At 38.3% G+C, this 23,924-nt stretch overlaps 1 protein-coding gene across 2 annotated transcripts in view; it reads right to left on the reverse strand.

Annotated features, from left to right (window-relative positions):
• Positions 1-8,643: 8,643 nt before the first annotated feature.
• The window catches only part of TFEC (transcription factor EC), a 129,285-nt gene continuing 114,004 nt past the window's right edge, over positions 8,644-23,924 (reverse strand). For both annotated transcript variants that reach the window (XM_042466443.1, XM_042466444.1), the window contains exons 6-8: positions 22,463-22,538; positions 15,279-15,426; positions 8,644-12,580 (exon numbers count right to left, since the gene is read on the reverse strand). In XM_042466443.1, coding sequence (XP_042322377.1) covers positions 12,203-12,580; positions 15,279-15,426; positions 22,463-22,538 — 602 coding nt within the window. In that variant the 3' untranslated portion in view covers positions 8,644-12,202. The remainder of the gene's footprint in view (positions 12,581-15,278; positions 15,427-22,462; positions 22,539-23,924) is intronic.

A 23,924-nucleotide genomic window follows, 5' to 3' on the forward strand; every position in this document is an offset into this window, starting at 1 on the left:
ATGCATCACGCTAGTTGGGTCCTGGGGTAATGGGCCCTCCCATTATCTGGGCAATACAGCTAAGGGGTAACTTCTTTCCAGGGTGACCAAAGGGTCAATGATATGATAGTGTTAGGCTTCATCATTGGGGTCAGTGTCACGGGGTGATGAAAGAGCAATTGCCCAATGAGATAGCCAGTTGAGCAGAAGTGGGAACCTTCATGATTCTTCACAGCAGATGTTGTAAAAAGCCAGATCTGCCTTCATCAGGAAAGTGTTCATCTGATACACCAGGTGAAGCTGAAAAAAGGAGCTTCTGGCTACCACCACAACCTGGCCTTCGGGGAGCAGTGCTAGGGCCAAGAGCACTCCAGAGCTTGAATCTGATCTTTCAGAGGGCTGCAACCCCATCCAGATCAGCCTGTGATCTCAGCCCTGGAATGATTTTCCTTCAGACCAACAACACTTCCATTTTGTCTGGATTGAGCCTCAGTTTATTCACCTGCAGCCAGTTTGGAGTAAATCCAGAGGGGTTTACCACTACTTGCCATGCCTCTTTTCAAGACTCTGGCAGTTGCAGAGTTCTAGGTTTTAATTTGTTGAAAGGAGTTAGCCTAAGTCTTGAACCCCACCAAGAAAAATAACTTCAGCACCTTGTATAGTTCCTGTAACATCCATTTTAAAACACAGAGTGGATTCACTATCCATTGATACTAGCCACTGCTGCTTGAATATCTTTAGAAGAGGGTAGAAAGATGCTAAAGCAGGGATTAGATGAACATCCTAGGCCAGAGAGTTCCACATCCTGGGCATCACAATTGAGAAAGCTTGAGAAAGATGGTGATTTTGTTGTTGTGGTGGTGGTGGTGGTGCTTGTTGTATGCCTTCAAGTCATTTCCAACTTATGATGACCCTAAGGTGAACGTATCATGGGGTTTTCTTGGCAAGATTTGTTCAGGGGAGGTTTGCCAATGCCTGATACATAATATCATTTCCTGCAAATATCAATGGATGGACAAGAGTGTACAACAAGAGGTGATCCTTTCTCTTCTCAGCCCCCGAGCCTTAATGTAATGTGTCAGATGAGCCTAGTTCTCTTGATAAAGAGACACAAAATCCTATTGGCTGCATCCAAGCTAAGGGCATTTTCCCTCCAGGCTCAAACAAATTTTAACTGAGGAATGTTTAAAAATTCCTTTCTCATTAAAATGTGATAAGACACAGAGAGATCCAAACCTTTAACACTAAATTACACATATATTTCACCTTTTGTGATAGTCAGCATAATGTAGTAGTTTGAGCATTGGACTAGGACTCTGAAGATCAGGGTTTGAATCCCCTCTCAGCCATGGAAACCTGCTGAGTGACCTTGGGTGAGTCATAACCTCTCAGCTCCAGAAAACCCCTTGATAAGTTCACCTTAGCATCACCATAAGTCAGAAACAATACACATTTTATATGTAGTGACCTAATTTTGAGTACCGTATATACTTGACTATAAGTCAATCTCATGTATAAGTCGAGGGTAAGTTTGGGGAGCAAAATTATGGATTTTGATATGACCTGTGGATAAGTCGAGGGTAAGACTTAGGGGCATATAGCAAAGGAGCTAAAGGATGAAGCAAAGCAAAACAATGTCAAAGAATTTACAAAATTCCAGCAGACATAACTCTTTGCGCTCAGCCTTAAGGCTGGATGGATGAGAGAGTAGAGGGAGTCAGTGCTTCCAGGACATACTATACTTTGCTTTTCACCAGGGGATGGTTTCTTCTTTTAAATAAGAGTTAAGGTACAGTACTTACATTGACCCATGGATAAGTTGACTCAGGTTTTTTTAGTCAATTTTTTGACCTAAATTTCTAGACTTATACATGAGTATATACAGTAAATGCTGAAAATCTGAAGTACTTACATAATGCTAGATGGTGTCAACTTTACTATGGTGAACATATGAACTTGTCTTATACTGGACTATTGCTCTACTTAGCCCATTACTGGACTATTATATCCATTGTGCTGTCTGAACGGGCCCCCTTCACTCCCTCAGTGGGTTGGGTCTGAAAGGCTGTAGGAGGCAGGTGGTCTGCAGGAGGGCTCCTTGTTTGTGTTGCTGTGTGTCTTTAAGTCATTTCTGACTTGGGCGACCCTAAGATGAACCTATCATGGGGTTTTCTTGGCAAATTTCTTCAGAGGGGATTTGCCATTGCCATTCTCTGAGGCTGAGAGAGTGTGACTTGCCCAAGATCACCCACTGGCCGAGCCAGGATTCAAGCCCTGGTCTCGTAGCTGGATGCTCAAACCACTGAAACATGCTGTATTTCAAAGGAGGAAGATTGGGATGAGGAGGAGGAAAGTGGTGGCAGCAGTCAGGGACAGGAGGAAGAGGAGGAGAGAGGAGGCAGTGGCAGTGGCAGCATTAAGGAGGAAGATCGGAGGAGGAGGTGGAGGTGGAAGGAGGATGCAGCAGTAGCCGGGGACAGGAGGAAGAAGAGGAAGATCGGGAGGAGGAAGAGGAGGAGGAGGGAAGTGGCGGCAGCAGTCGGGGACAGGAGGAAGAGGAGGAGAGAGGAGGCAGTGGCAGTGGCAAGGTTAAGGAGGAAGATTGGGAGGAGGAGGTGGAGGGAAGCAGTTGGGGCAGCAGTTGGGGACAGGAGGAAGAAAAGGAAGATCAGGAGGAGGAAGAGGAGGAGGAGGGAAGTGGAGGCAGCAGTTGAGGACAGGAGAAAGAGGAGGAAGGAGGAAACACTCTGGATCAGTCTGCTTGTGCATTCTCACTACTGAAGATCTGGATCATTGCAGGACAAAAATAAAGCTGTATGGGACCTGGTGCTGAATGCATCAAGTTAAATTTGTTAAATGGCTAAGTGCAGTCAGGGCCAATAAGTGTAGATGCACCCTTCGTGTATGGGAGTTTGCTGTAAGCCATGTGAACTGTCCTGCAAGAGCTCAGGAAGAACAGCCCAAAGAGTTCCAGTTGCTGCCACTCAGCATCTGCTGCCTTAAATATTTGTCTTGCTTTGCCTAATGGTATGGCCTGCTCCAGAAGAATGTTATTTTGTTATACCTGAAAGAGAAAATCTGCATATCCAAAGATGTAATCTGTTGAAAAATCTTTACAGAGAACATCTAAAATACATCTTGTTGTGTACAAATGTTCAACATGCAATCTGTCTTAAAATCTTTACAAAGGACTTCTACAATGCAATTTATTGTGTATACATGTTCAGCAGGAGAGCTTCCCATTTTGCTCCAGGATATTGATACCACTTATATTGCAGAAAAATATGTTAAATCTTCCACTTTCTACTCCATCCCCGAGCCCACAACAGCAGTTATTAAACATATTTAAGATACTCATGAAGTGTTTTGGCAGATACTTATTGATGCATTTTAAACCTTTTGTTAGCTATAGTCTTCAGTCATTTTAGTGCTGCTGCAAAGTAATCTTCAAGTCTGCCAATCCCATTTTGCATTACAAATCATTTGAAGTTTTATAACTGTCATTTCCAAGGACATCTGGAAAAGATGGATTTATGAAAGGTTACCGTGCATTCTAAGGAGGCCAGGAATTAGCATGACTTTGTAAAGGTTCTTGTAAATTGAGCAGCAGCCATAACTGGCAATAAGCTGTTTTCTGCTCTAGTCAAGTATCTATATTTAAATATTAAGGGAGAGGTATGACCCTTGACCTCAAAGATCACTGTGATACAGCAATAGTGCAATCTATTAACTGTCAATGAAGTACCATGGCCCCGGATCTCTCAAGATACCTATTTGTGGACACTGCTATAATAATCCTTCCATTAGGCATCCCCAAGGCAAATAACCTTGGCTTTAACAGAGTCAGTTTAAAATTCCTTGGAGTAAAATTAAGAGAATTTCTGGGTTTTGTCAGTTTAGGATGGACTGCCTGCATTAGCGTCATTCTGTAAATTATAAGTAGCTGCCATTTTAACAGAAGTATTTCACACATGCCCACAGGTAAATATTAAATGCAAAGGGTGTCAAAAAGCCATTGTAATGATTTCCTGTGTCCTAATTCATATATTTATAGGTAGATTCATTTTTTCTGTATACATTTCATTTGTTAAAGGAAAATATGGGATCATTAAAATTAAACTTTACAAAACAATAAAAGCAAGGCAAGAAAACCTCTGAAAGAAAAATGTCCAGTAGCACACAGAGAATTATAAGACAGTTGTTAAAAGAACTTGCCAAACAGATGATATATTGTTTTAATCCACATAGATACTACTTTGTATGCATACTATTAAAAAGAGATTATTAGAAAGCAAACAAAGATGCCAGTTTTGCTACTTTTTGTAATGCCTACATTTTTAATTTCTTTAATGCTTACTTAAGAAATAGAGTGTTGTACAATATCTTGATGGTTTTTGCTATGGGCATGTTTGTGTTTTTAGTCTAAATTGGATTTTTGAATAAGCATCATGTCATATCATAATCCTAAAAAGATATCAAGTTAAAAAGAAATGTCCCAACTTTTAAAACATTTCTGTTCTCTTGATGCTGAACCTCAAACTAATTAATACAAATCAATAGTGAAATCCAGTGTATGACTCCTTAAAGGTAAAGTCCCTAAGTCCAATGAAATTTACCCAGCTTAAAGAATCGCAGACTTAATAACTTTAGAAAAAAAAAGTATGGTTTGAACCCTTTGTCTTTATAATTTTTCATTCATATTCATACAATTAGTGTATTTCAATATTTTTTTTAAAAAAATGACTTACGGAAATTGATTAATAACTACTGAAATGGCAAAGTACAGATAAAATTTGATTCTGCAAACTGCTTCCGGTCACAAGTCTTTTGGCCACTTTCTAAATTATTTGTCAACCAAAAAAAACCAAAGTGACATACATACATGAGAATATTAAACAATTTTGACAAGCCTGCGATATAACAAAATAGCAGCAACAATATAACCAAATATTATGAAACATAAAGAGAGCCAGTGTGGTGTAGTGGTTTGAGCACTGGACTATGATTCTGGAGTTCAACCATGGCAACCCATGAGTGATCTTGGGTGAATCACAGACAGTCAGCCGCAGAAACCCTGTGATAGATTCATTTTAAGGTTGCCATAATTCAGAAATTACTTTAAGGCACACAACAACAGCATGAAACATAAAAATGCTCCAAACAATGAAATGGTAAAATGAGGAAGCAGAAATAATCAACAGCTCAAGCCCTTATCAAAATATATTCTCTGTATGGGTCCACAAGGGCCTTGTCTATACAAGCTGAAAGAAACCACCTGTCCCATTTCTGAACTCACCTGTGGCTGAAACATCAGGAAAATAGCTCAAAGCTGCATTTCATGGCTTTCACTTATTAAGGTTGTGTATTGGGTCTTAACACCAGAGCAAACAAGCAAGCAAATAAATAAATTAGTTCAAGCCAGAGGGAACAAACTATCATACCAGCGCATGGACTCTGCATCAGTGCAGAGATTGGGTGAGGGACCAGGCAGCCACCAGTGCCATTGCTGCCCATATTTTTTATTGCCCGAGAACAAATCGATTATACAAGTGAACAAGTGGACAGAGGCACCATTGACGCATCACATGAAGTCAATTGGTGACAAACATGTCAGTTTACCAACAATAAAAAGGATTTAATAAACACATTAACAAACTGGCCAGGGGGGGGGGGGGGGGAGAAAGGAGGAGAAAGGGGAGAGACATCAAGGCTGCGCTTGTTGTTCTCTGAGAACATGAAGGTTGCCTTTGAACTTCCTGAGTTGGCCCTCAATGATGACAATCCACTGCTCCAGTCAGAGAACTTCAGGTGGTGACAAAGATAAATGGGGGGCTCATGATCTTACTGTGCCAATGTGCCACTGGCCGCACTGATGCACCATGGGGCAGTCGATGGATCACATGATTCAGAAGAGGGTTGCACAGGGAGTCCAATGGGCTGGTGACATGGCAGGATGATGGAGGTGATTTGATGCTGCTAGCAGAGTGTCTGTACACTCATGCAAATACTTTTGAGGCAGATGGGAGGAAATTAATGGCACCACATGGCTTTTGGCTACATTTGCTCTAGTTTGACCAGTCTATCCTCACAATGGGAGGGGGGCAGTGTGGACTGCACATTGGTTGTCAGCTCGTTGTGAGAGCTGGTAGTGCGAATCAGGGAACACTGGGTGTGAGCTGGCTTTTCTCCCCACCTAGGCCTGCTTTCAGCCAAGATGGCTTCCAAAACTAGGCATTTACACTGCACATCCAATCCAGCAAGGATTTCCATGAATGTGGTGCTTAGAGAGAGGTGCAGAGAAATCACAAGCTCCAGCGCTACTTGATGTGCAGAAATCATAGGGTGCATAATTTTTATCTCTGTATAGTTTTTGTGGGCAATTATTAGAAAAATGATATACAGCACAGAGATTGCTCTACCTGAAAATTTCAAGATATGATGTAGGCTTTTAAAAAATATTGTGTACATGTATGTGTAAATACCCAAATTGGGGGAGAGGGTAATTCTGCTTCCTCTATTCTCCTCTAGTTTTTTAAAGCAAATTATATGAAATATGAAAATGTGAGAGCAATCTGTGCACAGTTTAGGCATGGTCAAGAATAAGATGGTCAATCGCTCACTCACAGAGATCCAGTTTCTTGGGTTCCCTTGAGTCACACACCTTCTGGCATCCCTATCATTAAGAACTTCAGAAGAAAAGCAATTTTTCATTGACAGCCTTGTGAAGAAATCGACCCACAACTATTAGCCATGTAATATCTAGTGCGGTCCCTGAGCACCAGGAACAGGTAACAAAAGAGATGTTCAAATTATCCCTTTCCAGGTTCTGAAATTTATTCATCCCTAGTTATATGGACAGGTGTGATGTGAGTTTAGGAAGATTTGCAATGGGTGCTAAGAATAACATTGGAGGATATTCTGTACTTGAATTAATAATGCTCGTTGGGTAAAATATTCTCCTTAAATTTCAGACATAAATTAATATCTTTATATTATCTTAATAATGACACACTAGTGTCACATATGACCTCAATAAGAGCAATTGTCATTTTTAATGAAATCTGGAGGAAAAATCTACTTCTTGTACAGTATGAAGAATATCCCTATCTTCTGCTGTGTATGCCTTCCCCATGAATCCTTAATGTTCACCATACAATTGTTTTTCAGCACTCTTTCACTCCGTAACCTAGCCTCTTATTCAATTATAATGCTCGAATGAGTCACATGCAATATTTCCAGTCCACTTTTCCTAGCTCATGAAACTTTTTAACGAAATGTTAGCATTTGCAGACACCAGATGTTTTGACATAAGGAGAAGCAATATGCAAATTTTAATCCATGCTAGGAACAATAGCCTGCAGGCACCTTTTTCTTATTACATGAATCATATACTTAACCACAGTGTGGTGGATTATATCAGAATCATCACCATCCTGAGCATTCTACACTTGTCGTGTAGTTGCCAATTAATGAAACTGATACAGATTTAAGTTGATGGGTATCAGTGATTTAACCAATACCAGTTGGCATACTTCACTACTGGGGTATTCTTGATTAGATTCATAGACATGACACTAATTAGTCTCTAAACTTCCCAGGTTTGTCTCTAATCAACATTGTCTGTCAATACAAACTATGCTCATGTCAGATCTGATTGCCAGCCTTTTACTAATGGCATTGTTTCTAATCAAATAGGCAGCAAATAATGTTTTCTTAATGTGTACATTGTGATTCAGTTGCTTCATGGTGTTTAACATTTAAGGGCCTAGTTCTGCTATGTGGTGATCATTCTTTGGCTTCAAACACACTAAACCCTTTACAGATTCAGGTCCCAAGTGTGCTGCCATGTGGCACAGCTAAATTTTGTTTCCTAGTTCATCAGACTCTAAATTAACTGCAAGAGTGCTAATTAACCTCCACTGTTTGCAACACAATAATTAAAAGAGTTATAATTAAATATTTCTAAAGCAAATAAAGCTGATGTATAACTCTCTGATGTCTTCTTAAAAATTTAGTCTTTTAAAATATGCAGGGAGACTACAAAGCTAGTGCTAAATTGTATTCTTGTTTAATCACTGCTCAGCATTCCATCATAGACATAAGGAAGTAAACATATTCCAGAAAAGGCATCACTTAGGATTAGGAACTTTAAACACTAAAGCTTAAATTCATTAAACGGGGTATCTTTCTGAGTGCTAAAGCGTTGTCTAATTATCTGCTTTCTAAAATGTTTTACATCCTAATGTACAATATCCTGTTTATCCTAGATTGTCTGGGGAAAATCTTGTACATTGAAATGGTTTTGTAGAGCTTCTGCTTGAATTAACTGATAGCATCTTGCCTCCTAGCAATTTTGGAACATTTTGAAACTGTTTCCCCTAAGTCAAAACCTTCACACCAGGAATAAATAGAAAGGAGGAGATGGTATTAAATATATATTGGGAGACTAGTGGCTTAGGATGTCTTATTGTGGATTCCATGTCTGGCTGTTGTTTAGAGTTGTCTTTGCTAGGTGTCCTCTCAGATGTGCTTACCTGGTGTTATTATATTGTCTTACGGCCTATGATGCTCAGTGTAAGCCTGAATACATGAGCATAGTTTGTATTGAATAAAACAACTTCATGCAGTCTGTATAAAGATTTACTTTACTTTCCAGTGGATAATTGCATTCCTATTATAATAAACATAAATATGAGCCCATATTAAAAGTAGTTTAATAAAAAGTTGCATAAAGGTATGAAATAAAGCACATGCTGTTGCGTACAGTTACTTAGAAAACAAGAGATTGTATTAACAGGGAAAAATAGCAATTACTATAAAAATGTTTCTACAGCCTCACAACAGCAATGTAAATGTCTTAACTGATCTAAAAGACATAACATAATTTTAAATTATAAAAATTGTACACTCTCCATTTTTATTTACAGCCCCATAACAGTCAGATGCATTACAATAACAATGTTCTTATTAAGATTAAGTGACTGAATTATTCTCAGTCCTTTATACTATAAAGCCACAGCATTCTTCTTTTTCAGTGTTTCACTTAGCATTTCATATCTACACTGTAGGCCATAAAATACTTAAAGGTTTGGGTCCTTTTTTATCCAATGAGAATCTATATCCATTTCATAAATTAAACAAGGTGGCAATATTTCAGTTCCTCTTTTGTTTTCATAATGATGAGTTTTTTGCTTTACGTATACTGGAGGAATACCGTAAGTCCTGAACATCTGCTATTAAAGGAAAAGAGGGAAATATCTATCCTTCCTGCTCCAATTAATATTATAGTGATAAGTTCCTATGGCCTCACCATATGAAGAGCACATACCTATTACTAGAACTTGATTAAAGCTGCATTGGAAGCCTTTTGGACATGTTTCCTATAAATGACACTTGTAGCATACACTCAAATATTAATCCAGCCTATTTTCCTTTCCCATTCAAAGAAATGTTCTATGAACTAAGATGGAAAACTCCATCTCCTTGCTATAAAAAGCTCATTATGAGAGCTCCCTGGGTCTGATCATGCTAGGTGCTGATTGCCAGTGAAATAACAAAGTCCTGTGGCCAAAGGCACTGTCCAAATACTTAACACAATTTGCACAGCAATTATTTTTGAGATTGGCACAAAACATGAGTATGACCAAATATTGCGAGTGGTTTCAGCCTGCACTGGATAGTTGTCCTTCCAAATTGTTAGTATATAATCCCAAAGTAAGCAGATTCGCCTGCCAGCATTTCATAATGGAGGTCCTTTTAAAAATGCAAATGGGCATTTAAAACATTAGTGGATGTGCACTGTAATGTCTGTTCCAGAAAACAAGTGGATTCATGATTTCGTTTTTAAAAAGAGAGAGAGAGGGAGGGGTTTAATAACCAAGAACCGACATAGGAATGGAAACAGAAAACCATGGATCCAATTAATATTTAATTTCCATATTTCTATTATGGACTTGTCCACTGGTGTCTTAAAACATGTGAGAGAATTTTGTGCAAAATCAGTTTGAACCTCTCTGTTCTTCTCAAGCATCTCTTATGTTTCCTGTGAGAAAAGCTGGGAAGGATGAATGTCAGCTGCTTTACAGACATATTATAGTATTTGATGTACAATTATTCTATTTGTTCACTTCAGAAGTCCACACTGCCTTCCAGGATCTCACTAGATACAAAAATGATTTGAGTAACTCATGCCCTCTTACTTTCAACCCTCAATTACTTCATCAATCTATATGTTTTGTGAAAGTCCATTACAAGTGTATTACCACCATAAAGTATATAGTTATCCTAATAATCCACTGCAATTCCAAGGTCAACTGACTTCACCTTTTGGATTGTAAATCTAGATTAATAAAGTATCAAAAGGAAGATCTCTTTTATTCAATGGAATTGTGTGTCCCTCCTAGATGCTTACATATTGTCAGTACAGCATAACGTTTTAGCAAAGATAACAGATAGTGTACTATTCAAAATACTTGGGAAATATAATAAGATAGCAAAGTTAGCAAACTATACTTCTTACATTTTATTTCCCTGAAATTATTATTGCTGGAAGAGAAGGATCTTATCATCCCATGTCTATTGACTCTAATGGGATTCTGCATTAAACTTGCTGGTTTTTGTATCCTTAAAATATGTATAATATGCAACACGAAACTGCAGGGATTCCTTATTGCACACTTTCTTATGGTCTCTTCTATCTTTGTAACTTATGCCTCTTCCTTTGTTTTGTACCTAACTATACACATATTTGAAATTATGAAGGAAAATATTTCCCATGAACTGCAAAAGAGTGTGTTTAGCACTGCATTTTCATAAGAAATTCCATAAAATCCCTGCTGCCTCTCTGTAAGAGCCAACGCCACTCTTTGCAGCCATGAACCTGGAATGCAACTTTTTCAGAGGGATAATTTGTCTATTTCCAAGCACTGAAGAACAAGCTACATATATCAAGGAGTCTCTTAAGATCCTTGAGTATTAGAGTGAGCCATTAGTGAACTTCTGTTAAAATGGGGCTGAGATTTGGGAGATCCCTCTTCCTTTCTTTTTATTCGTTTAGGGGATTGGTACAAGTACAGGTTTCCTGGCAGTGCCCCCTCCAGGCTGTTGGCGACTGGTTTATTCCCTTAATGCCCCTGGAATAATGCTTTATCTTTATATATAATCAACAATGGTAGTTTTAAAATGTTTACTTTAAAAAAAACCAGTCTACTTCAAAACAGCACCACATAATGAAATGGTGTTATTTCAGGAAAAAATATGAAGTAGTAAGCTGGCAGGAACAGCTCCTGGCAAGAGATAATGATTATTTTCTGCTGTCTCCTGAAGACAGTTGAAAAGTCCCCCTACGCTTACACACCATTTCATAGTCCTATGTGAAAAACCCCATTTCACAATCTGCTAAGTGGGAAATCTTTTGCAGTTCATCTGGAAAAGGTGGATGCTAACCATATTTTATACACCCACCATATATATTTGGATGACCAGTGTTGAGTGCTCCAGAACTAGAGCTATGTGCCTTGGGCATAACTTGGGAAAGTTACTGTTTTAGATTACATCTCTAATTATTCCCAGCCAGTGTGTCATTTTGGTGGAAGGAGTCTGGGAGTGATAGTCCCTAAAAGTAATGTTTCCAAGCACCAGGTCTGAAGCCTAACTTAAGTGAACTGCTGTGAAATGGGTGTGTAACATCAGCCCCTGGCACTGATGTTAGACTGAAGTCTTCTAATTGGCCAATCCTGACATATATAGGAAGAAAATGGCATGTCAGCCTTTACCTAGTCAAAGTTTATTCTGCTTGCTGTAATTCAGGCTTCAGCATCTCCATTTCAGTAGCTCAGGTGCCCTGAAATGGAAAACATGGCATCCAGTCCTAGATTGATACATGGTCCAGTTCCCCTGACTAAGGATTCCTCTAACAACAGTCCACTTTGAGTTTGGACAATACAATGATGGTATAAATCTGCAAGGAAAAGTGAATTTAGCACCCTTTAATAAATAAATAAGAACCACTGCAAAATGAGAAGCTTGGGTGTGATTACTTCTGAACCTACTTTCTGTTCCAATGTTCCTTTTTCTGTGATCTATGCACCACTCTAAAGCACGTTACAGAACAGGTTCTATTGAAACTTACTTCCTATTTCTTTAGTTGAACTTAGCAGCAACATGATTCCAGCACCGATGAAGCTAAAACAAACAACAATATAATTGTGAAGTCTTTTCCATGTTATACATCATCTCCATCATCTGAACTAAAGCTGCTCCTTCGGCTGCTTCCCTTGGACACAGCAGGAGATACAGAAGATAAGAGTGGATCCGTCCCAAAAGGTGATATTGTGTCATCCAGTAATATTTTGTCCAACCTTTGTTCTTTTAAAGCAGCACTAAAAGACAGATCTGTGAAGTGTGAGAGTGGATCAGAAAAGGCTGCAGAAGTGTCACCAAGGTCAGAGTGCTGCTCATGAACCATAGGAAGATGTTGAGAGTAGTCTACTGAATTCTCTTCTGGATATTCCTGTTGTTTCATGACATGGGATGTTAAATCTACGGTGCTGATAGAAGACATGATTGGCAAGCCATGGGCTCGGGCTTGTATTTCTAACTCCTGTGGTTTGAGAGAAGAATATTTGAAAAACCACATCAAAGACCAGTTCTAGAATCTACAAAATTCTGACAGTGAAACTCAAGAGTATGGAAGTAATGAGTTACAAATCAAAAGTTACTTGTAATCGGTTTCTTTCTCCAACAACAAAGATAGCAGATGATTAGGCTCCATTACCAATTGTAACTAAACAATGCACACTACAATGATAACTTCTAAACTTTTGAAATTGCTTGTCTAAATTATAAGGATGTGGCTTCTTCAAGTGATAGCTAAGGAACATCTTATAGTTAAAGTTCAGTCTTATGCTATGCCTGGCTTTTCTTTTAACTATTTCAGTCAGTTTTCAAAAAAAGGACAAGCATATAGTCACTAAAAAAAAACCATTAAAATCACTATAAATTAACTACTTTGAGGCTAACTGTAACTAATACTTTTTAAAGTTACTTCCCAAGCTCTGATGAAATCTGCATCTGATATAGTTTTGAAGTCTATTTTGACAGTCTGCTTTAACTGGAATATATCAATATTTGACACAATGTTTTGTTACTTCAAAAAAAGGGGGGAGGACATGCTAGCTGCCTTCAGTTGTAATGATAAATTCTGCTTTATTATGTTAATGTTCCTGGGTGAGCTTCAAGCATGTGAGCATCCCATCTGCTCTCTCCTCCTCTGCTGCAGTTGCAAGAGGGAGGTCAGAAGCTTCTGTATCTGGATTTAATTAATTATACCAGTGTTGTATTCTAACATGAACAAACTGTTACTTCTAACTATGGCTTGTGAAACAAGTCAATTTCAAACTTTTATATATGAAGTCAGCTTGTTTCAATAAATCTTAGTTAGATTAACATCACAGTAGTGGTTCAGATATACAGTCGGCCCTTCTTATACATGGATTTGTTATACACGGATTCAAGCATACACGGTTTGAAAATGTTCAAAAAAAGTATAAATCTCAAATATCCAACCTTGATTTTCCATTTTTTATAAGGGACACCATTTTGCTATCTCATTATAATTAATGGGACTTGAGCATCCATGGATTTTGTTATACACGGGGGATCTTGGAACCAAACCCCAGCGTATAACAAGGGTTCACTGTACCACTAAACAGTGACTCAGGGCCTATATAGACCAGCACTTTTTGCCAGCCTGTGGGCAGAGTTAAGGCACAGCGTCTTCACGGTAGATGCCCTAACTCCACCCCTAGGGTGCCATTTTGGTGCACACCAATCTACATGGTGTGCGCCATCATGGTGAGACTCCGGCACTTTATCTACATGATGCAGCGACAAAGGGCATCATAAAGCCATGCCACCACGGCAATGGCGCCCCTTGGAGAGCATGAAAAGGGGCTGCTTTTTGCGGCTCCTTTTTGCGCTCTCCAAAGGCCAGATCAGGGCCGTAGCATGAGGTTGCCGCAGCCCCGATTCGGCCAGTAAAGGGGCGGCTACACACTGCCCCTTTGGGGAGGCCTGTATAGCCCCTCAGTCTTGAATGTCTAACTGTTTTCATAGATAGTTTAATGACTGTTTTTGCATAGACTACTGCAACTATTTACAAGAGGCATTTAAATACCTTAGTATGTGATCCATCCAAAGTTAAACATTCTCAAAGTGTATTTCATTGACAGATTTACAGTGTGATTCCATACATATTTACATGGGAACAAATCTCATAGAACTCAATGGGACTTGTTTCTGAGTAGAATCAAAGAATATATACAGTAGTTGGAAGAGACTTCAAGGGCCATCCAGTTCAACCCTCTAACATGCAGGAATACACAAGCAAAGCACTCCCACCAGATGGACATCCAATTTGTTTAAAAACCTCCAAAGATGGATACTCCAGCATATTGCTAGGCAGCCTACTCCACATATGTATAGTCTTCCACTTCTAAGCACCTAATTACTGCACATTCCTATACTTGAGTATACAAAAGCAAGCTTACTCCTCAGTAAGTAAGTATAACATTGGAGGCTTAATTTTCCATTTAAATAGGTTATGTACATGATTCAGCCAAAATTATGCCATTTGGAGTCACATTGATTTTAATGGGAGAATTAAGCATATGCTTAATCTCTCCTATTGTAATAAGCAACACTCCAAAATGCTTAAATTTGGATGGATTGTGCTTTGCATTAAGTGCTTAGAAGTGATGAGAAAATCCTGCCGGCATTTCTACTCACTAATTATCTACCAAAATTCAGGAATGCTATCTAAAAGCCGACCAGATACCTTACCCAATTAAATATGTTGTAAATCATGTGCTCTGCAATAGAAAGCCACAGGAAAATGATGTGAGACTTAATTTAATGTGGCTCAACATATCCCAAGGTAACACAATGTCATGGACATTTTTCAATGCATAAAGCAGAATCTTGAGTGTTCAAATGCTATTTTAAACAAACAAATGAAGTTCTTTTCTCCTTCTCTCACACACTAATATGGGTAGAACATATACACAAAGACAGTATGCCATCATGGAATTGCTGTTTTGTTTTGGGTTTTTTAAATTATAAAATGTATTACTGGCAGCAGTCCTGCAAAATTAGGGATCTTAGATTAAAATGTGTATGAATGTGTAGCACTGTTCAGCATAAAGTATTTAGGAGATGTTGCTGGATAAAATTTGAAAATGGAGAGGTAGTTGGGAGAGGGGAAAAATCTTGGCCCTGAATGGGTGCATTCCCATACAAACCTGAATTCGAAGCAAAAGTCGCCTGTTAGCCTGTTCTAATTTCTTCTGTCTGTGTTCTAATTCTCTGGCTCTTTGTTGTTCTTTTTGTAACCACTTGATATACTCCACTGATGCTTTTAAAATAGTTCCTTTGTTCCAGCGCATATCACTGTAGAAAGTAGAGATAACCTTTTCACAATTGTGCATGTCAGCAAAATTCATAAGAACGTACAAAATCTTTTACATTAATGTGAAATAATGATTTACATGACCATTATTCACTCTTAGATATTATTGCTTCTGAATGGAAATTTTAATAGAATAGTTAAGAAGCCCTTATATAGTAAAATTAATCCCAGAATGAAAATAAGTGTCAAAGGAAAGTAATAAAGTGACTTTTTTGTGGGAAAGCTAAATGCAATATCATGATTCTACCATTACAGTTTTTATATTTTTAGTGAAAATTGCTTCTATTATTAACTCTAAGATGAAAATCTATGTGCAATATTTCTGTATTCATGAATTGGGGAACACACATTACTGAAAATTTAAGCCAAAATTTTTGCAGATCATTTCAAATATGCAGTACTACTCTTTTTACCTCATTTTCTAATGCAGATGTTTTATGCTTACTTAAGTAAAAAGTCTCAACTAATTTTGATTCTCACCACTGACAATACACAGTGCACAAACCACATTGCAAGTATTCCATCTCATACAATAAAGATTGTATAAATAATGCAATCCTGCAAAAAAAAAATCTCTTTGTAATATACTTTGTGTAAACCTTATGTGCACTGCACATTGATAATGAAGTAGTTCCCAAGTATTTTTCACTAAGTTGTACCAGCATTTGTGCTACCCTAGTGTTACAAAACTCTATGAAATAATGTTTTCTCACATTGTGATGTACTGTTGTTGCAACCAAAGCTGCACATATGGAAGGTTGTAATAGACAAAGTAGCAGCATAGGAGAGATTGGTAGCTAGGAAATATTAAGGAGGCACTAGGAACACACTGGGAAAATATTGTGGTTTTGCTTTGCTTCCAGCAATTCACATTAACTGTGTGCATGCATGCTATCCTGAATATTTTCATAACTGCTCAGACATTTGGGATCAAAATCCCAATATAATGGTGAATGACTAACTTATCTGTGCCTCTTGCAAGGATAAAAAAAAAGTATGGGAGTTGGTGAAAACATTTGAATCTCCTTGAGGAGAGTTATTCAATAGATTTGGGAGATTTAAATCTGAAGTGAAATTGTTTTATTTAGAACCAGTTCCCGTCCTGTGATGACTTCCCTGTTCACTTGGTTCAACCAGAAGCTGATACTTTGGAGGATGTCATCTTTTGATTATCCATCTACGTTACCTATCAACCCAATGTGCTAACAGGGTCTACATCTAGGTTCAGCTAGAACTGGAAAAGTGCTTGAAAAGGCAACTTTTAGACTACAACTCCCAGCATTTTCCAGATGGCTGTTTAATTCTGAGAGTTGCAATCCAAAACAAAATTAATGCTCTCAAGCTCTGATCTGATTGCATTAACAAGAAAGAAAGAAACCTAGTACAGTGGACTCTTTCCATCTGCAGGATTCAGGGTGAATGGGAAAAATGTGAATGGTCAAGCACCATATTATTCGATGAGCAGCAACTTGTGCAAATTCACATCAGTACATCCATGTGCATGCACCACCATTGAATAAAATGGGTCACAGATGGCTGAATCTGGGGATTGCTAGCCCACCAATGTGGCTGGCCCAATGGATATTTTATATATAAACCTGCATTGCTTTTCAAACTATGCAATGTTGTGATTACTATGTTCCTTCAAGTCATTTCCAGATTATGGTGACCCTAAGGCAAGCCTATTATGGGGGTTTTCTTGGCAAGATTTGTTCAAAGGGGGTTGCTTTTGTCTTCCTCTGATACTGAGCGAGTGTGACTTGCCCAAGGCCACCAAGTGGGTTTCCATAGCTGAGAAGGGATTTGAACCTTGGCCTCTAGAATTGTAATCCAGTGCTAAAACCACTACCCCACATTGGCTCTTTTCTAGGTGATGTAACCAGAACAATTCTCCTTCAAGATTTAAGCATGATTCTTGTGTTATATGACCAGACAACAACTGAGGAGGCAGCACCAGCTATATCACTAACAATATGCCAGCATCTTAGGCTGATATAATAGGTTGGGGGGAGGAATCCTTACAAGGACCTATAATTGTATTAAGTTTTTCAGTGGTGAGTTTGTTCAAAATGACTTGTCATATCAAGCTTGTACTTACGTTAGTCTCACACAGCTTTATATTGTTATCAAAATCCATAATTTAATCAAATGTTTCTCAGCTCAGAAGGGGGAAAGGTTTAAGTGTCAACAGACATTACATCCAACACATTATGCAGGATTGTGCAGAGAAAGAAATGAAAGGCATAAAGTTTTTGTGTGTAACGGCATGGGCATGGGCATCACAATCATTTAGGCTCAGTTGAGCAGCTTTAGAAATCAGCAGATGAAAGCAGAGGCAGTAAATAATAAACTGAGTAGTTAATGCGAAAGCTGCTTTAGACATTTAAGCCATATTATTTACAACCCTATTTCCTTGCCCTCTTGCAGGGGACAAAAATGTATCATTCATTCAGGTTTAGCTGTATTGATACCTCAAAAGATTTTCATGGCACAAATGGATAAAGGCGCCTACTTGAGTCTCTATACATTCCCGCCTCCATTTTTTCAAGCATATGTTTCTTCCATCTTGTTTGCACATCTGTGTGCTTTTCTTTTTCAAAGTCTCTATGTAAATCCACTTGCAATTCCGTGCACCTATTTCTCTATATAAACATGTATGTCTTTTTGTGCATTTTCCCCAATACATATATCACTTGTAAGCAGTTTCTCCTAATATATGCCTTTTAGCATCCAATTTCTCTTAATCTACACAATTTTCTACCCTTTTAAAACAAATTAGCTACATCAGAAAATTTGGGGAAGTGTGGAACAGAAAGCTAATTACACTCTTGTTTTTTAATTAACTTAGAAAGAGTAAATTAGGTCAGTTCATATTGAGTTGTAAACCAATAAAATGCTATTCATATCCTTACTGCACAGTTGTGAAACTGTATTGCATGGCTTTCACAAATGTATGGGACGAATATTTTTTAAAAATGAAAAAATGTCCAAAAAAGTATTGCTCAAGTGTTGAGAAATGCTGATAAAGAGAATCTGGACTAATAAAAAAACTCACAGTTTGGGGTATACAGTATCCTGTATAAAATTTGCACATGGTATTTTTGCACTCAAAACACCATTTTCTGCACAGAAAACTGTATGATGTACAGAAACTCCATTTTCTCAGTAGAAACTGTTGTTTCTTACACAGAAAATACAAATTTCATGCAGAATAAGTCCTGATTTGCAAACAATTTTCAAAGACTTTCTCACAGCAGGAAGAAAAAAACTAAAACTATTCATTGTTTTATTCAAGAACAAAATTAGCAAAGAATTACATTCCTGCAAATACGTCTTCTGTGGTACACCTTGTGTTATGATGATGGCACAACCTGTTAGTATCAGTTTCACTAATGTAGTATGTAATTTCAGATTACATTCAGAGCACTGATACTGAATTCGCTTACTAAATACCATTTGAAGTTTCTTTAAAGTGGTATGAAGAGAAGTCATTATGAATTCTCACTTTGGCTTATCATCAGGTTGACCAGACATCCTGCTTTTCCAGGACATGTTCTACATTTCAACCTTCTGTCCAGGAAGACTTTCAAAACATTCTCTATTGTGAGTATGACTAAGAAGCATGAATTCACATTTATATTAGTGTTTTTAGCTTTTATATTGTAACATCCTAAATTTTTCTTTAATGTTATTTATTTTGTGGTGCATTGTCCTCCTTTGCAGTTATGACAGCTGGTCATCCTGCTTATCATCTCATCCCATTCCATGGGGCTCCCTTTCTGTTGCTGTCACTATATCGCATCTGGCAATGGTGGCTTGCCAACATATATCAACCAACATGCTGGTTTATTCTAAAGTAGCATCTTTGATAAGCTCCATACTCTGGCATTAAAACTGGAGGAACAAAGTGCAGCTCACAAGCTCCATACAACCGCATTCCTCCCATTGCTCTCAAAAAATAACTCAACATTTCCTTTAAAAAGTCTTTTGTGCTCTGTAGGGCATAGTGGACCAACTTTACAATGCTTCGGATACCTCCCAGCTGGTTTAGGCTATGGTGACCCCCCTGTCACTTCTTATTTTGAGGGGAGAAAAACCCTTCCCAGCCTGAAACAAAAAAAATTAGGGGTGTCAGGTATGTGTTAGGATGTCAAGAGATGCAAAGTCAGCCCTCCAAGGCTGGGGAAAGGTGTATACAACCCCCAGATCTCTACATGTTGCAGATTAAAGCATAGGTTACAACTTGGAAATGTACCACTTACTGAGTCGTATTTCTTAATCTATTAGGAGTGCATGCTGTATAAATAAAGACTGTCAAGATTCCATTAAGAAACTGTTTTATTAGAAGAGCAGAGAGTACTAGTAGGGAGTTTAAATTCCTTCCTACTGACAGTGAACAATATGGGATCCAAGGCAGCTAAATGTTAAAGCAAAATATAGCTAAAATTATGGCTATATAAAGTTTTTTTAAAAAAAAACAATTAAACAAGCAGCCAGATAAAAATGTTAATTTAAATAAGTTTTTAAAAGGCATATAAAATATACAAATAACTATTAAAGTATACATATAAATCCAGTGTAACCCAGACTGTCTGCAGCAGACAGTTATAACTCAAAGAACTGGGTAAATAGAAAAATCTTTACCTGTAGCTGGAAGAATAGCAAAGAGGGAGTCAACAAAGTTTTCTGTTGGAAAACTTTGGAATTCCACAGTATAGGAGCAATTAATAAAAGGTTATCTCCCATGTCTTTACTAAACATGCCAGTGGTAAGACCAAGAGAAAATCATGATATCAAAACTTCAACAGGCTAACACTGGGAGACAGAGAGGCAATGCAGACCGGCACTATGCCAGCTGTAGGTGGGATTAGGGCACATGCTGCATGCCCTAACTCTGCCCCCAGGGTGCCATTTTGGTGTATGCCAGTCCACTTGGCATGCACCATGATGATGATGCTCCAGTACTGCATCCACATAATGCAGCATTGAAGCATAAAGCCATGCTACCACAGCTATGGCACCTCTTGGAGGGTGCCTAAAGGAGCTGCTATGCCGCTTCCTTTTTTGCACTCTCCAGAGGCTTGATCGGGGCTGTGGCATGCAGTTACTGCGGCCCCGAACTGGCCAAGAAAGGGGTGGCTGCATGCCGCCCATCTGTACAGCCCCAGAGTCTTTCAGAAATCCTGGAGTTCATCTTTTTAAAAATCATGGGATAGGTGTTTTAGATTATGTGTTTCAGTTTTTGTATGTTTTTAGTCTTAATTTTACACTGTTTTAACTGGGTTATTTAAATTGATTTTTATTGTTTTTAAAGTGTTTTTATCTTTTATGGTCCCTTTTTGGAAGAAAGGCAGCATATAAATGAAATGAAATAAATCTTTCCATCATGCATAGCAATAATGTAATTAGTCATCAAAACTGTTAACCCATCACACCCAAGGCCCTTAGTTTTCAAGCCAACTCATACTGTACATGTAATGTTACTCCAAGAGCCAGAGTGCTGTAGTATTTGAGTGCTGGACTCGGACTCTCAGAGTCTAGGGCTGAAACTCCACTCGGCCATGGAATCATACTGGGTGACTCTGAGCAAGTCACACTTTCACCATTCAAGGAAGGCAATGGCAAATCCCCTCCAAAAATTTTTTGCCAAGAAAGGTCAATGACAGATTCATCCCAGGATTGCCATAAATTGGAAACAACTTGAAGAAACATAACAACAACAACGTAACTTTTAGATTGAGTGGACCCATGCCACAATGCATATCAGACAAACGAATTGGGCATTAGGACAAAGAATGAAAGATATAGATCGGATACAGAGACCTATTTCTTTGTGATTAAATTTGAAGTCTGCTATTGTCCAATGGTGGACCCCAAAAACATTTGGAAACCTGTGAGTTATTTTAACCTCTGTGTTCACCAGTCACATTCATCACAGTAATGACTTTTAGAGAAAATAAATCAAGGGGACATGTGAAATATGAAACAGAATCAAAGAACTGGAAAGGACCACAAGAACCATATAGTCCAACACCCAGACATATAGAACCAAAGCACTACCACAAAGATAGATAGGAGAAGAGGAAGAGAAGAGGTAGCAGCAGATGTCATAGTAAAAAGTGAGTGCATCAGCCTGACTCAGCAGAGAGCACTACAGATGCACACATTGTACTTGTGTTCTATTTTTGCAGACTGTACTTGTACTGCCCACATATTTTTTAAATCCCTTTAAAAGAAAGTGGAGTGTTCCCTCTTCTCCTTCTCCCTCTCTGTCCTTTACTGTATCTGGTAAAGTATGTGCTACCTTCAAAAGTTCATGTGGAAAATCTAAATATGACTTTTGGACATTCTAAAGGAGGCATTCACTCTTTTGTGGTCACCACTGACATTATTTTTAGCTCATAACCCATGAGTGCTGGTTATTTTAAGGAGAACCATAAAATCCACTGGTTATTCTGATGCTTGCCAAAGTTCCTTGTTACATTATGAAGCTTGTCCTTATATGTTCACTGAAGAATACTGGAAATGGGCCAAGGTGATACTGTCTTGAATGACATGAATAACATTCATCTACAACATTTAGAATGTCTCAACTTGTGGAAAGTAGATTATAAGCCAATGTTGTTGTTGTTGGTGGTGGTGGTGGTGTGTGTCTTCAAGCAATTTTTGATTTATGGACCCTAAGGCAAACCTATCACTGGGTTTTCTGAGGCTGAGAATGTATGACTTGCCCAGTGGGCTCCCATGGCTAAACAGGGATTCAACCCCTGGTCTCCAGAGACATAGTCCAACACTCAAACCTCTATGCCACACTGGCTTGTTTTGAGTAGATTACAAGTAGAGTTTTCAACAGACACAGACCCACAGACAATAGGCTCTAGATGCCTGGCAGGATATAAATGGTAGAAAACCAAACTATCCAGGTTAACCCTGACATTTAGAACAATATTTTACCCTTTGCCCCTTTCTTTGTATTTAAATTGTAAAAACAATGACAGAAGTGGCAACTGAACTCACGGATCATTAGACTTTGGGATAAGTGTGCCAAGCTCCTTAATCCGGTAATTAATGTTGTACCTCCTTCTTCTTTCAACTAGGAAAACAAGAGACTGTAATAATAGCAGAACCTAACAAAATGGATATCATTTATTATAGTAAACAGTGACACAGTTATGTTCTTATACATTGCCGTACCTGTTTCAAAACATCACAGTCCCAACAAACACACCCACAGGCTCTTGCATTATCTGAAAATACTAACTATATACATGCTGACAATAAAATGACTAGTACTGGAAAAGACAGGAAGTTCTTCAGAGCTTTCTTTCCATAATCAAATGAAATGTAACAGTAGTAAAACATTTATTGAATTAGTTCTTGGACCATGGCAAGATAAAATCAAATAATAGGATTTGCTTAAAGGAAATGAATTATTAAAACTGATAAGTTTAGACAGTGAGTAACATATATACTTATGACTTATAAAACACAAAGAATTGCTAACACTGGAAAATTCTGAATCCATGCTAACATCAAAATGACTAGTACTGGAAAAGATGGCTCCAATCAAGTTCTTCAGAATTTTTTTTTGAGAGAGTATATATTTCTGTATTCTCTCCCATAAATATAAAAAATAATTCACCCATAAAGAAATCTTAATAAAGGGAAGCTAAGATCTAGACTAAAATTGTAGGGTTTTTTAGAATCACATAAAGATATATCATGATCCAATAGCTAATATTAGGATGATTTATAGAAAGTCAGCAAGTGTTTCTGACTCCTAATTGTCTAACAGAAGCAATTAAAGGTAACCACACATGCTGCATACACACAGACTTGGTTGGGAGAAAGCCGGAGGTGACATTTTGTACAAAAGGGCTCATGAACCTGGTTCTGTTGCCGACTATATATTCCAAGAAGAGCATAAACTCCAAAACATACTGCGGTTTGTTTTTTATTCCTCTTGATAGTTCTCAAGGATCTCGTAAAAAACCATGTAGATCCTGATATCTACCCAGCTATGATGCAGAGACATTTCAACATCAGAATAATTTTTATTGTTGCTTGATTCATCGGTATAAACTACTAGATGGGTATTATGGTCTCTTCCACCTTTCTGATTCTGTTTCTAACTGTACCTTGCTTCATTTCTAGCCAGAAAACTGAGACGAAGCATGGATTGATTTTATGATATTAGCTTAACTGAATTGTGCATAAACATAATCAAACAGGGAGGTAAAAACATCTTAGGCCCTGTGCCTAAGACCGGTCTTAAAGGCTGGGTTGAGGGCAGAGTCGGGGCACAGTGTCCATAGGATACTTACTCCAGCTCTGCCCCAGGGCGGTGCAACACCATGTGGTGCACCACACAGAATGTGGCATCATGGTGCTCCTCTGGTGCTGCATCCGCACGATGCAGCTCCAAAGGAGTGCTGTAAAACCACAGCGCTGCAGCTGTTGCACCCTTTCCAGGATGCAA

This window comes from Sceloporus undulatus, chromosome 5 (assembly GCF_019175285.1).
Source record: "Sceloporus undulatus isolate JIND9_A2432 ecotype Alabama chromosome 5, SceUnd_v1.1, whole genome shotgun sequence".
NCBI classification, from domain to species: Eukaryota; Metazoa; Chordata; class Lepidosauria; order Squamata; family Phrynosomatidae; genus Sceloporus; species Sceloporus undulatus.